This window comes from Semicossyphus pulcher, unplaced genomic scaffold (genome assembly GCF_022749685.1).
Source record: "Semicossyphus pulcher isolate SPU_LCO1_2020_fin unplaced genomic scaffold, fSemPul1.0.p SCAF_1, whole genome shotgun sequence".
Taxonomy (NCBI): Eukaryota; Metazoa; Chordata; class Actinopteri; order Labriformes; family Labridae; genus Semicossyphus; species Semicossyphus pulcher.
In genome coordinates, this window is record NW_027211603.1 from 37,573,110 (window position 1) to 37,586,335 (window position 13,226).

The window sequence follows — 13,226 nt, forward strand, 5'->3', positions numbered from 1 at the left end:
TGATGAAGGTTTTATGCTAGCTACACGTGTCTTTAGATTTAGCAACTGAAAGGTTAACTAAACCCAAAGCTCTTACTTCCTGTTTGTGTTCAGTCACATACACACTTTTGTTACACCAACAGTAAAAGTTACTCTGACCCATGAAAGTACAGCACGTCTCCTGACCTCTGTGTTTTATGTCTCACACAGAAACGAGCATGAACTCACAGTCTGACAGCCTCATGAGGAAACAGCGCCCTCTAGTTTAGCTGTGATCAGCACTGTGACAATCAACCCCGGTCTCCCCTATTTATCCCATCATGACGTGCACATGTGATTGTTTCACATGTTAAGAGCCCACGTTTCCATAACATTACGCAGTTGTATCTCTCCAGCACCAGAGGACCATCCTGTTGCTCTTATTTTGAAAGATACTGTGGGGGCTTTTTCATGTGCAGACACCAGGTTTGGACTTTAGTAGGCCTAAATCAAAGTAAGTATCTCGTAGGCTGTCCTGTGGATGTAACACAGTAGTCTTAAAGCCTCTGAAAGGACAGACTTTGGCTGACATGAGCTGTAGTTTGTGTCTTTGATGTGTGATCCCTGACAGTCTTTGGATGCACTGGTGCGTTGCTCAGCATGTGCATTGTAATAAAGCAAACAGCTCCCCCTCCCTTTGTTTCTTCATTTATTCCCTGCTGAACCCCGATCGAGCACTAACACTTAGCCTGTGCGCGGACTGTCCCTTTATTCCTGTGTGAGTGGGGGTCCTGAAGGTCTCCCTCTCTTTGATCTCTGGGGTGGCTCCGTCCTGCTCCTCATCGACCACGCATGAGACGTTTTCTCACGTTCACATCCGGCTGATCCTCAATGTACAGCGACAGTGTGTCTTTGTGTGCTGCAGAATGGCTCCATGAACACGAGCACGTCTCAGAGACCGTCCTGTGATGCTGATGACTACCATGGCTGTCAAGAGGGATGTTCAGGTAAGTGGTTGTCAATCAAGTCTCCACGATGTCAGTGTCATGATATTTACAAACATTAAAGCTTTATATAAAACAACTACCAGGGTCACTGATAGATCGCTGACGTACCATCAAACCTCAGTAAACTGATGTTCTGGTACCTTCTTCATGATACATCACCGTCAGCCGTCATTTTCTGCAGATAAAAGACCTCGATGAGAATATTTGATTTGAAAGTAGGAGAAATGTTTACAATTAAACAAAAGTATAGAGCAGAACCAGAGAAAAACAGATTTTGCAGTGGTCTCTTAATTTTTTCCTGAGCTGTATTTTGGGTGTGAATACAAAGAAATAAAATCATCTGTTATCTCTTCAACATACTGAGACGACCATGAACCAGGAGACGTGGAAACTTATCATCTGAGACCACAGTTACGTGTTTCATGGACAAACTCATTGTTATAAATAGAGATCACATCTGCAATAAGGCAGGTACTCCTCAGCCCAGTCAGCCCTGATACTTTATTTAATTTTGTTGTTTTGTTTCTTTTCTAATTTCTATTGTTTGTCTTATTATTTGTTACTTATTTCATTTAATGACTTTCATTTGACTTGTATAAAGAGTGTAAAAATGTGTAACTGACGTGGATATCACAGTAAATTGTGAAAGATATTCTGAACTCTGCTGTAAAGTTTACGCAGTAAAATAAATGGGAAAAGCGAGGACTGCCCTGGTTTTGAGCAGGACACTTCAGGCACCATCAACATGCTGGATGTTTCTGGATCACATGACCCGTCAGACCACCACCATGATCCATCCTCAGTCTCTGGACCTTCATGTTAGCTTTATGTTAGCCTCATGTTAGTTCATGTTAGTTCATGTTAGCTTCATGTTAGCTTCATGTGAGCCTCATGTTAGCTTCATGTTAGCCTCATGTGAGCCTCATGTTAGTTCATGCTAGCTTCATGTTAGCTTCATGTGAGCCTCATGTTAGTTCATGTTAGCTTCATGTGAGCCTCATGTTAGCTTCATGTCAGCTTTATGTCAGCTTTATGTGAGCCTCATGTTAGCTTCATATCAGCTTTATGTCAGCTTTATGTGAGCCTCATGTTAGCTTCATGTCAGCTTTATGTCAGCTTTATGTGAGCCTCATGTTAGCTTTATGTCAGCTTTATGTGAGCCTCATGTTAGCTTCATGTCAGCTTTATGTCAACTTTATGTGAGCCTCATGTTAGCTTCATGTCAGCTTTATGTGAGCCTCATTTTAGCTTCATGTCAGCTTTATGTGAGCCTCATGTTAGCTTCATGTCAGCTTTATGTGAGCCTCATGTTAGCTTCATGTCAGCTTTATGTCAGCTTTACGCCAGCTATGTGAGCCTCATGTTAGTTCATGTTAGCTTCATGTGAGCCTCATGTAAGTTCATGTTAGCAACATGTTAGCTTCATGTGAGCCTCATGTGAGCCTCATGTTAGCTTCATGTTAGCTTCATGTTAGCCTCATGTTAGCTTCATGTTAGCTACATGTTAGCTTCATGTTAGCTACATGTGAGCCTCATGTTCACTTCATATGAGCCTCATGTTAGCTTCATGTTGGCCTCATTTTAGCTTCATGTCAAAGTTATATACACATAGATGCCATCTTGGCCGCTGCTGTCCACAGGAGCAATACGTCAACATGGCGGCCATATTGGAGAGGGGTAGCAACGCCTCCAAATGTACCTACGTTTATGACAGCAGGTCTTTCCACAATTACCATATTCATAATTAGCTGAATTGTGAATCGATTTTGAAGCGGTTTGTTTTGTCAGAAATGTCAGACATGTATTTATGATCCAGGATACTTGGGTAACTTAAAAATGCAGGTTTTCATACCAAAATGCTTTATATTATATACAGAGTATAGAGATCTTATATAGAGAACCAGAGTAACCTTTCTGTTATAGAGGCTATTTAAAATATACTTGCCCAACATAATTATTTTTTTCATATACCATGAAAAATAGTTACGATGATGTAATTGTGTTTACAAATTTGGGAATAAATGCTTATATAAGTCACAAATTATGTACAAAAATACCCTGTATACAGTGTGGTATAGCAGGGTCGTGCGAAGTTGCAGTTTAAAAGTTACACAAACTGATGTTTGAGAGACAAAATTAAAAACTGAATAACCACAGCAGTAGTACTGAACTAGTAAACTACTTTTTGTTTAAAATTTATTCAGGACTACGTCAACATACAAACATTACATTAATTGGGGGACGAACGAAGCAGACAAACATGTGGCTGAATGTTCTGATTCAGCAGTTAATGACAAAGTTCAGGGAAAGCTTAATGAAAATATTAATGATAAAACAATAGAGTGAATATAATTCATATGAATATAATTAAAAGTATTTAATAACATATTAAACATATTATATAATATATTATATAGTAAATAATTTATAATGACATTATATGATATATACTATTAGGCCTATCATAAAATAATATAATAATAAATATCAAACATATATAATAATACATACAAAATACGTAATATATTTATTTAAAAACGTTCATAATAGTAATATATTGTGAAATGTTAATTCTTGTTGCTTAGTTTTGGCATTTCTTTTACTTACACATGCAGAAGCCGCACAAAACGTTCTTGTCGTCTGGCCGTGTGTTAACATGGGATCAGTCGGCGCAGCACACCTCTCCAAGATGGTGGCGGAGTAGACGCATCTCACAAGCCTGGAGGCGGCATCTACGTGTATATATCTATGGCTTCATGCTAGCTTCATGTTAGCCTGATGTTAGCCTGATGTAAGCCTGATGTTAGCTTCATGTTAGCCTCATGTTAGCTGTAGGGATCCTTCCTGTAATGTTGTACATATTAGTCATTTAAACCCCAAAATATGTAAAAAATAAAATAGATAAATAAATAAATAGATGAAGGCCCGGATTAATGTCCCCCACCCTCTTTATTTCTTTCCTTCTTTGCTTGCTCTACTGATTTATTCCCCACAATTCTATTCTGCATGAATCATCTACTTCTTAAAACCAACCCCACCCTTACATATCAGCCACCAACTGTGAATCTGTTCAGGTATCAGTGTGATTCATGTTGTCCTATCTGCTGCTGATGGTGTAACTGTTCTGTGTATGCAAACAGAGGAGCAGCCATGTTTCCTCTGATAGTGTGGGCACAGATCAGCTGTTACTGTGCCAGACTGGACTCACACACTGATTGTATTGGGACCAGTTTGTCCACGTTATAAAATCTTAAAATGAATCCTACAGATCTTGAATCTTCACATACTGTTTCTCCTGTTTCACCTGCGTTTCATTTACATATGCTAGCTGTTTCTGCTCCCTCTGATCTCACTGCTCATGTTTGACCATAGAAGAAGAAGCGATACTTCATTTATCCCTGCGGGAAAATTACATTTTTTCACTCTGTTTTTACAAACATGCTACACAAACAGAGGCCCGAATTACACACATGTCCTGGAGGACATGCACCAATGCAGAGATGTCAGAGTGAGGGGGCTGCATGACATGAGCCTTTGGGCCTTCGATGCCATGCTCAAGGACACAGCTTGTAATAAATTACTAAAAGGTGAAGAAATTGAAATTAGAAATCGATAATGATATTTCATTGAAGTGAGTACATTTAAAATATACTATTATTTGAATGTATACAGTTTGTACATTTATTTTTTTTTATTAATATTGAGTAATATTAATTAAGTCCTATGTGTCATATGTGCAATAAAAATCTGTCAATGTGCAATAATCTCTCAACCACAGTGCAATAACCTAATTTAGTTTAATCGAACTAAATACCAGGTCAATTACCCACTGTTTACTTGTATATTTTCTAAGAGTGTATATTTTATATATTTTGTTATCTAATTTTGTACTTTTTATATATATATATATATATCGATAGATATATATATTTTGATCTTTATTTTTTTACCCTCTGTGTGCTGATTCTTTCTTATTGTATTGTACTGTATAAGCTGCTGGAGACTGAATTTCCCAGAGGGAGTCATCCCAAAGGGATCAATAAAGTTGAGTCTAAGTCTAAGTCTAAGTCTCTTTACTGCTTTATTTGTTCTCTTGGTTTATGTCTACTTTGAGTGTCTTTATAAGTTAAATAAAGCAGATGTCAGTTTGTAGCATCGTCTTTTAAACAGTTAAAAGTTCTTTCTGTGGGTGTTAAGAAGAAACTCAACTGTGTTTATGTATCTGTCATCTGATCTTCTTTTATCTTTGACGTGTCTGTAGACTGACAGACTCTGACAGGTTCGGATGTGTCCTGTGTCTCCTGGCCTGCAGGGGGCATTGAGCAGCTCAGCACAGTCACACACACACACACACACACACACACACACACACGCACACACACCTACACACACACACACACACACACACACACACACACATCCATCAGGGCCAAGAGAATGGAGACAGACAGCTCTCTGCCTCTAGGGGGCAGCACTGACATGAGGACAGGCCTATCCAGCAGGTACCTGCTGAAGCTCAGAGGCCATGTTTGAAACACGTCTGCTGTTTGATACAGTTACACCTGCTCTGTTTAGTAGAAGACAGAGTGATTCACCATCTCTGGATACCGTCATGTTATAGACATGTCTTTTTTAAGTGAGATTAAAGTAATGAGTGAATACACGAGCTGTTCATGAGCTCTGACTCAACAAAGAGTAGGCTTTAACTGGCCAGCAACATGTCAGTAATAATTTACTTCTTTCTTTAGAAGTGACCTTTGACCCCAAAGATATAGTTTCTGCATTGTCACTTTGCACAGCAATGAATCGAGTTCATGTGACATCATCATGATGATAATAGACAACACAGATGTTTCTGCTCTTTGTGTGGAAGGGAAGGCATCATTTGTGAGTGTCAATGCCTCATATACAATAAATTAATTTCAAAGACTATTTAGAGCAAACTTTTAACATTAAATGATGATGAGTCTTCTGGCTGCTGTTTAATATATTCTTGCAGTGTTTGTAATCCTTTTATAACTTTTAAATAAGTCGCACAGTCCACTCAGACTGGTTTTTACAGTCTGGTAATCCAAAATCCTTATCCTTATTAATGGTTATATTTGAATAATTGAATGTTGTTGTTGCTCGGAAGAGCCTTACTGAATGATCCACATGAACCTGTGTGAATGGTTCATGTTTCAGAGAGCTTCTATGATGGCGTTTTAGGCTCTCTGGACGAAGAGTGACAGCTGACTGAGGCTGGGTTTCCCTCTCTGAATGATGGGCTTAGACAGATTCATTTATAATGTAATTGAGTGAAAACACTCTGAGGACTCCTTATCCCTGCCCCATCAGCCCAGCCGGTGATGAAGATGAATTTTATAATAAATCTAAATGTTTTTAAAGTTTCAGCTGGATAAAAAGCACCTGTGGAGTTTGAGAAAAGACAAGTCTCCAGATGACAGAGACGGGTAGAGAAACGTCCGTGCAGGGCTGCATTCCTGTTGAGTAATCTAAGAGTGTGAGGTGTTGTACTGTGTATGACACAGTTTCTGCTTTCAGCAGGGCCTGCCTTGTTTATCCACTCTGTGCCTTTAGTCGGCATTTCAAAAAAAGCCCAAAAGTCTCAGGCGGCATCGCTTCCCAGGCCCCCCTTGGGAGGTGCTTTTGTCCGGGGCCAGGAAGCCTCCCCAGCCCGCAGGTATAGAATGACAGGGCTTTCTATGCAGCTGCCTATAGATGGGAGCGAGGCGAGGCAAACCTGAACGTCCACCACAGTCCGAACGCTGCTCTGATGAATTTTGCATTGACACTCGTCTTTGTAGTTTGTGCTCGGCCGTGTTGCAGCGACAGCTGGGACACTCTAACAAATGAGCTGCAGCACGGAGAGAGGGATAGAGTCACCTGTAGAGAGGGAGAGACAGTGAGAGAGAGAGATAGAGAGAGAGAGAGAGAGGGATATGAATCTAAATGCTCAACCCCCCTTAATTTGTAATAAACCTGGAGGAAGAAGCTCACCTGTATACCTGTAGAATATCTGGCACCAAGGGCAGCTCTCATTATCAGTTTGACCTTTTTCAACGTCTCAAAGATGTCACAGCTCAAGTTTATAATAAATGTAGAAGAAGAAGGTCATTCAAATCTGAATAAAGGTATTTCTAACATCTTATAATAACAATAATAATAGTAATAATAATAACATTTTTATTATAACTTGTTACTTCAGCTCTCTGGTGTTCTGGTTATTCCCTTTTCTTTCACTTTATGATTTGATGTCATTTATTGATGTCTCATTGTCAAAACAACAACGAGACTAAAAATAAAATCCAATGGAGTATTTTATTATCGACTTTTTGCATGCCTAGTCCCTAGTGGTGAGGATGTGGTGCTACAACCAAAGTGGTTCCAAATGGTTTCCAAAGTATTATAGTAAATATAAAGTATAGTAAATAAAGTATTATACTATAGTACATACTTTAAAAAGTGTGTGTTTAACCCTTTACATTATCAGTTTGTGATTAACATAAATCCTCGCAGTTTGTTCGCTCGTTATCAGTCATGATAGTCACACATTATTCTGCACCGTTTGTAACTCCTAAACGCTGCTTATCGACTTTAAGTCAGGAAGTTGTGCACGGATTAAGATCTTTATAGTATTACTCAGTGAAACTTTTAAAGTTCGTAGTAACACAACTTATGTTTTATAGCTCGGCAGCAAACATGTTATTGTACTTATTGGGATGTTTTAACTTTATATCTTTAAAATCTGTTCAGTCTGAGCTAAAAGGGCCTTCAAGTCAATAACTGTAATAACTGATTGAACTTTTTAAATGGTGTAACTTCTTTTTTATTGATAGAAAGCAAACTAAACAGATTGATGCAAAATAAGTCTGATTGGAAAAACTTAAAAATGATTTGAACTCTGTAAACTTTGTTTTTAATAAGCAGGGTGCAAAGATGTTTTATCTTCAGTAGAAACGCAGTGTCTTCAGTGGTTCTCATTGTGATGTCATCTCTTGTAGTCTTTTTAGATGCTGTACATCAGTAAAATCTGTCCAACCTGAGGAGTATGTTTAAACAGGGCTTTGGAAACGATGTGCCGTGGCCAGATCTCCAGCACCTTCAGAGAATGACCGACACGATGACGCCAAAGACACAATCTAAAGCGTTCAGTGACTGATCCTTTGTCACAGGTTTCAGACTGATTTAAAGATTATTTAAATAAGGTGTCCAGCGGCTGTCAGCAGGCCTTTCTTCATCAGGTCAGTATCATAATTCATGAACAACAGCTTCATACTAACTACACAGGAGCAGGTATTAGGAGGTTGGCTGGCCTTGGCGCTATAGACTGTGGTCCTGAAGAATAAGGCCTTTTAATGACTAATAAAGAAACAGTTTGGTGGTAAAACACAGACTATTAAGCAGCTGGTTAATGATTCATGTTTTTCTTAATGTAAAGTGAAACAGTTGTGATTTCTACCCTTTCAGTCGTACTGCTCATTGGGTTTGTCTTGTCAGATCATTTTCAGTGTTCAATGAGATCAAAGAAATCATTCATGACTGTAACTCTCTGTAAAGCACTAAACTGTGTCTTCTTTGAAAGGTGGTGGTGGTGTCAGTGGTTTGAACAAATGAGAGAAGCAGCTGATTGACGGGTCAGTACCTCTGTGTTTTATGTTGGAACCAGCTGGGGTGAAAACAAACAGCAACATTGGAAAATGGCAGAAATATTCTTATCAATAACTTACAACACAGGCACCAAATAAATATTCATATCATTAGTACAATATACACAGTACAGACAGTAGACTATCACAGTGTCCCTTTGCTTCTGTGCTCAGACCAAAAGCAAAGCTCATTTTTGCATCGCGTCATCTGAAGTTTGAGCACAGGATCGTTTCTGTTGGTGTTAACATGACCAGGAGGATTCATCAACCTCCACACACCGTCATGTGTGGCTTCAAAACATCAGGAGGAGGCTCCAACAGCTCGAAAATCTGTCTTACTACAGCGCTATGAACCCAGAATAAACACGTAACTGAGATTTAATGACAATAAACAGGCTGCAGTAACGGCATCATGATGCTGATTGTAAGTTTGGATCAAGTGTTTCTGATTGAAGGTCAGGACGTCAGGAGAATCACAAAGCTGTCTGTTTCAGGTTCTTGCTTGAGTGAAATGTTTTCATCAGGTCTTTGCACTGACTGTGTGTGATCACGTTGAAAAATGAGCTCGTCTTCTGGTCTGAACCTTTAATGTGAACCAGACAAAAAGTGCTTGGCTGTGTAAAGTCCTCTCTTCTATCGCTGTTAGCACTTCAACATAACAGAATATCACATCGCGCTTGTCTCGCTTTGACAAACTAAAAGCTTTAGGTCGCTGTACATGCATAGTGCATAAAGTATTTACAATAATCTGTTTTAGCTTCATGTGACGGAGACCCAAGTTTCCAACATGAGAACATGTGTTTGCAGGACAGTAGCATCTCGAAGACATCAGAACATGGAAGATTATATAGCTGTGTGTGTGTGTGTGTGTGTGTGTGTGTGTGTGTGTGTGTCTGTCCTTCATCTTCTATGGATTTCTTTTTTTCGTGCATCAAAAAGTCAAACGTCCACTAATCCAGAAGGATCCGAACCATGCCCCCCCCTCCCTGTTCTCTGTGTTCTTCATGTTCTCCAGGTCAGGGGTCCATGTTGGATCAGTCACAGAGCCAAAGCTCCTCTACAAATCTGCTCAGTCACCTCCGCCCCGGCGGCCTTTTCTGGCCCGATGCCGACGTCTCCGCCGTTCCCTGTGGTTGCCATGGTGATGAGCGTGGTGTGCGCTCTGACTGTCTCTGAGCCTCCTCACCATCTCGTGGTCCTTGTTGCCCAGCACGCGGGGCAGGAACAGCGAGGCCTTGTCTGTGCTGCGGGTTTTAAAGCCTCGCCGTGGCCGCCCTTTGCCATTAATGGAAACGTACCACTGGCGCTTGGCGCTCGCTCGCCGCTTGCTGCTGCTGCTGCTGCTGCCCCCTGGTGGCAGCGGCTGCTCAGTGGAGTGGTGGCGTGACGCGTACGTGTTGTAGCCCAACTCGTGAATCCGCTCCACAAACTCACACTCTCTGTTGAACACTTCCTGGGGAGGAGAAGAAGAAACAATGAGCCACATGTTTGTGATGATTTCCACTCTGGTTGGCTGACCTACAACAGCCCCTCATCCTGCTGTCAGACACCAAACCTGCTTTACTGTAAAACTACATTTACACAAATCCCTCTGCCCCTTCACATGTCAGGCCTCTGAGCCGTCTGCTGATAAACAGGAAGCTGAGGAGAGGCTGATACATTAGATGAAGAGATGACGAGTGGACCCACCGAGGCGTACAGCCGCCCTTTATCGTTCATGGCCAGATATCTGTCAGAGAAAAGCCCCTTTATGGCCACAACGCCCACATCCACTGCTGTGATCTCCATGATGCCTACAAGACACAAACACAGACAGCGTATGTTATTTACAAGACAGCACAGATATCACGTGTTACAATGTGGAATAGAATAGCTATGAATATCTCTTTATTGTGATTTAATATTTAAAGGTGGAAATCAAACATAGAAAATGCTCATTTATGCTCAAACAAACTTGTCACTTAAAGTCAATAAATGAAGTTTCCCAGTTTGCCGCCTCGCGCCCCCATTCAGCGTGTTTATTGGCTGTTTTAATCAGTGCTTGATTAGTCAATGGCCTATTGAGCGCTGTGAAGAGCCTCTAATGGTCGCTGATTAGATAAATACATCCGTTAGGACAGCGCCTTTGTCCCGCCGGGATGTTAATGCTTCCAGCAGAGATTAACCTGCATGTCGGCTGCATTGCACTGACCCACACACACACAACCGGAGTAACTGACAGTGAAACTGATAGATTAATCACTACTAAGTGAGAACGATTGACACGAACAAACATAAATATTAACATATAAACGATATTAATTCTGCACATTTTAATATATAAACATGTCTGTCTGTGTTTTATTTCACCATCCTGGATTTAACTTTTATTTCCCACATTATTTCTGTTTCGTGTCCGGTTGGAGTTCGCTGTGCGTAAAAGCGCATGAATACTCACTGAGCGGGTTGTTTTCTTCCAGTGATCCGTCTATTTTGCCGTTCTGGTGGATCTGTAAATGATATTTAGTAGCGCAGTAGAGTTTCCTGCGTCGCGGCGCTCCTCCGAGGTGCTCATACACTCCTCCACGGCCCCCGGCGTCCCTCCGTTGCCGGGGGTCGCAGGGAGCCTGGCCCGGGGAGCAGCGGGCCCGGGGACTAACGGGTTCCGACAGGCTCAGCAGAAACACCAGCAGAGGAATAATCAGCATTGTGGCATGGCCGGAGAGCGACGATCGTGGCGAAAAAACGGAGAGCTCCTGCCCGCGGGTTCCATTAAAGAGTCGGGGCCACAAAGCTCCAGAGCCCCAGCCTTAGGCACATCCGAGACAGCCGCCCCGAGCGAGCTGGATCCGCTCCTCGCCTCCGCTGCTGCTGCTGCTGCTGCTGCTGCCTGAAATCCCTCCTGCGGGTCTGACTGAGAGCCCGAGCTCAGACTGAGCGCACATATAAAAGAGGCTTGTGGCGACAATAGGCTGAACTCCGACCAATTGATACAAAGGAAAGGGGGAGGCAAAAGGTATCAGCCCTGTGTGAAGTGAGAGACTGCGGTGTGGATAAAATTACACAGTGGCTGAGCGCGGAGCACCTCTGAAATATCCTGAAAGAGCAATTAGACATCCCAAATTATAAAGGCGGACTGAGCCAGTGCAACAGGTGAGGAGTAACACCCACCTTCACCTTTAAATACACTTCACAGAGAAGCACTTTTACAGCTGCTGAAATCAGAGCTTCCAGAGGCCTCTCCCATCATTCTCACTCTTTCAATTCAACATTTATCATATTTTAAAGAGGAAAAAGTTAGACCTCTGCCTAAACTCAGGCTACATTAATCCCAGTTTAACAGGTGCTTGTCAAACAGACAATGAACCAGTCACCAGGCTGAGCTCAATGTTTCTTCAGTCAGAGCTTCTTGCTGTCCTGCACACGTGATGCAGAGATCTTCAGAGCTCTTCCATGAGACCCTACGACAGGTCACTCATTGACTCAACCCAGAAACATTCACAGCCTTTGTTCTGCAGTATTTATACCTCCTCCTGACCTGTAAAGTCCACAGTTAGATTAAAAGGATGAATGAATTGTCAGTCACACGCTTCCCTCCATGTGCGTTACTCCTGAGCGATGGATTGTCCCAGACTTTTCCCATCCTAATGCCCCGGCTCTGGCGAGGCAGCAGCCGGTGGGCGGAAGAGCAGCAGGCTAAATGACTACTGCCTAAATTGCTTCCATCTTGGTCGCATTATGGTTTGCATTCTGGTAATTAGCACCATCATCTACAAATCTCTCTGCCCTTTGGCGCTGCTCCACTGCTGCTATGAAGGCCTCTGCTGAGAATCCCCTAGAGAGTCGACGGTTAATTTGTCTTCCCCTCCCATACATCACCCAGCTAGCTGCCTCTGTCACTTTATTTACCCCCATGATCAGCTCTTTTAATTACAAATGTGTGCACTTTTATGCATGTGAGACCCCTGGCCGGTCAGACAGCACACCAAAACATGAGCCGGGCCGTGTGTAGCAGAGGTTGTTCTTTAAGTGAGACGCTCTTGATGTGGTTAGATGCTGGAAGAGGGTGGAACCTCAGATGTGGTGTGCTGTTTCTCTCAGAAACTATTTTAATTACGCTCCTCTCCACGCCGCCCACAAAGCATCCCAGCAATAAGCAGGGCAAACGCTCCCAATTTGTGATGCACACGCACACACACACACACACACACACACACCTACACACACACACACACGCACACACACACATACACACAGACTCAAACACACATGAGAATACGTGTGTTTTGTTTTTAATTTCAGGTTACATTTTCTATTCCCGCCTTTCGTGAGAGATCACACTAAGAGCAACCCAAAACCAGAGTCAGACTATGTGTGTGTGTGTGTGTGTGTGTGTGCATACTTAGCCAATAAATCTGGTTCAGGATCTTTTATCCAGATGCATTTGAGCAGGATTTAGGGTTAGCCCCATCTGTGACCTCAGCCCTGCGTATGTTACGCTGCATTGATGTGGCGTTGGAAGAATCAGAAAAATGAGTTCCCAGCTAAGAAATTCACGAGAACGACGCTCGGCTTCATGGTCTGTGTTACCAGTGTTACCCGATGTTTTCGGGCTTATACCACTGCCCAACTG

General features: G+C 42.0%; 1 protein-coding gene across 1 annotated transcript; it reads right to left on the reverse strand.

Moving 5' to 3' along the window:
- Window positions 1-9,683: 9,683 nt before the first annotated feature.
- On the reverse strand, window positions 9,684-11,301 carry fgf3 (fibroblast growth factor 3). Its single transcript, XM_069663648.1, has 3 exons — window positions 11,052-11,301; window positions 10,304-10,407; window positions 9,684-10,067 (listed from the first exon to the last, which is right to left on the reverse strand). Exons 1-3 carry the CDS (start codon window positions 11,299-11,301, stop codon window positions 9,684-9,686), a joined length of 738 nt encoding a protein of 245 aa, XP_069519749.1.
- Window positions 11,302-13,226: the final 1,925 nt, after the last annotated feature.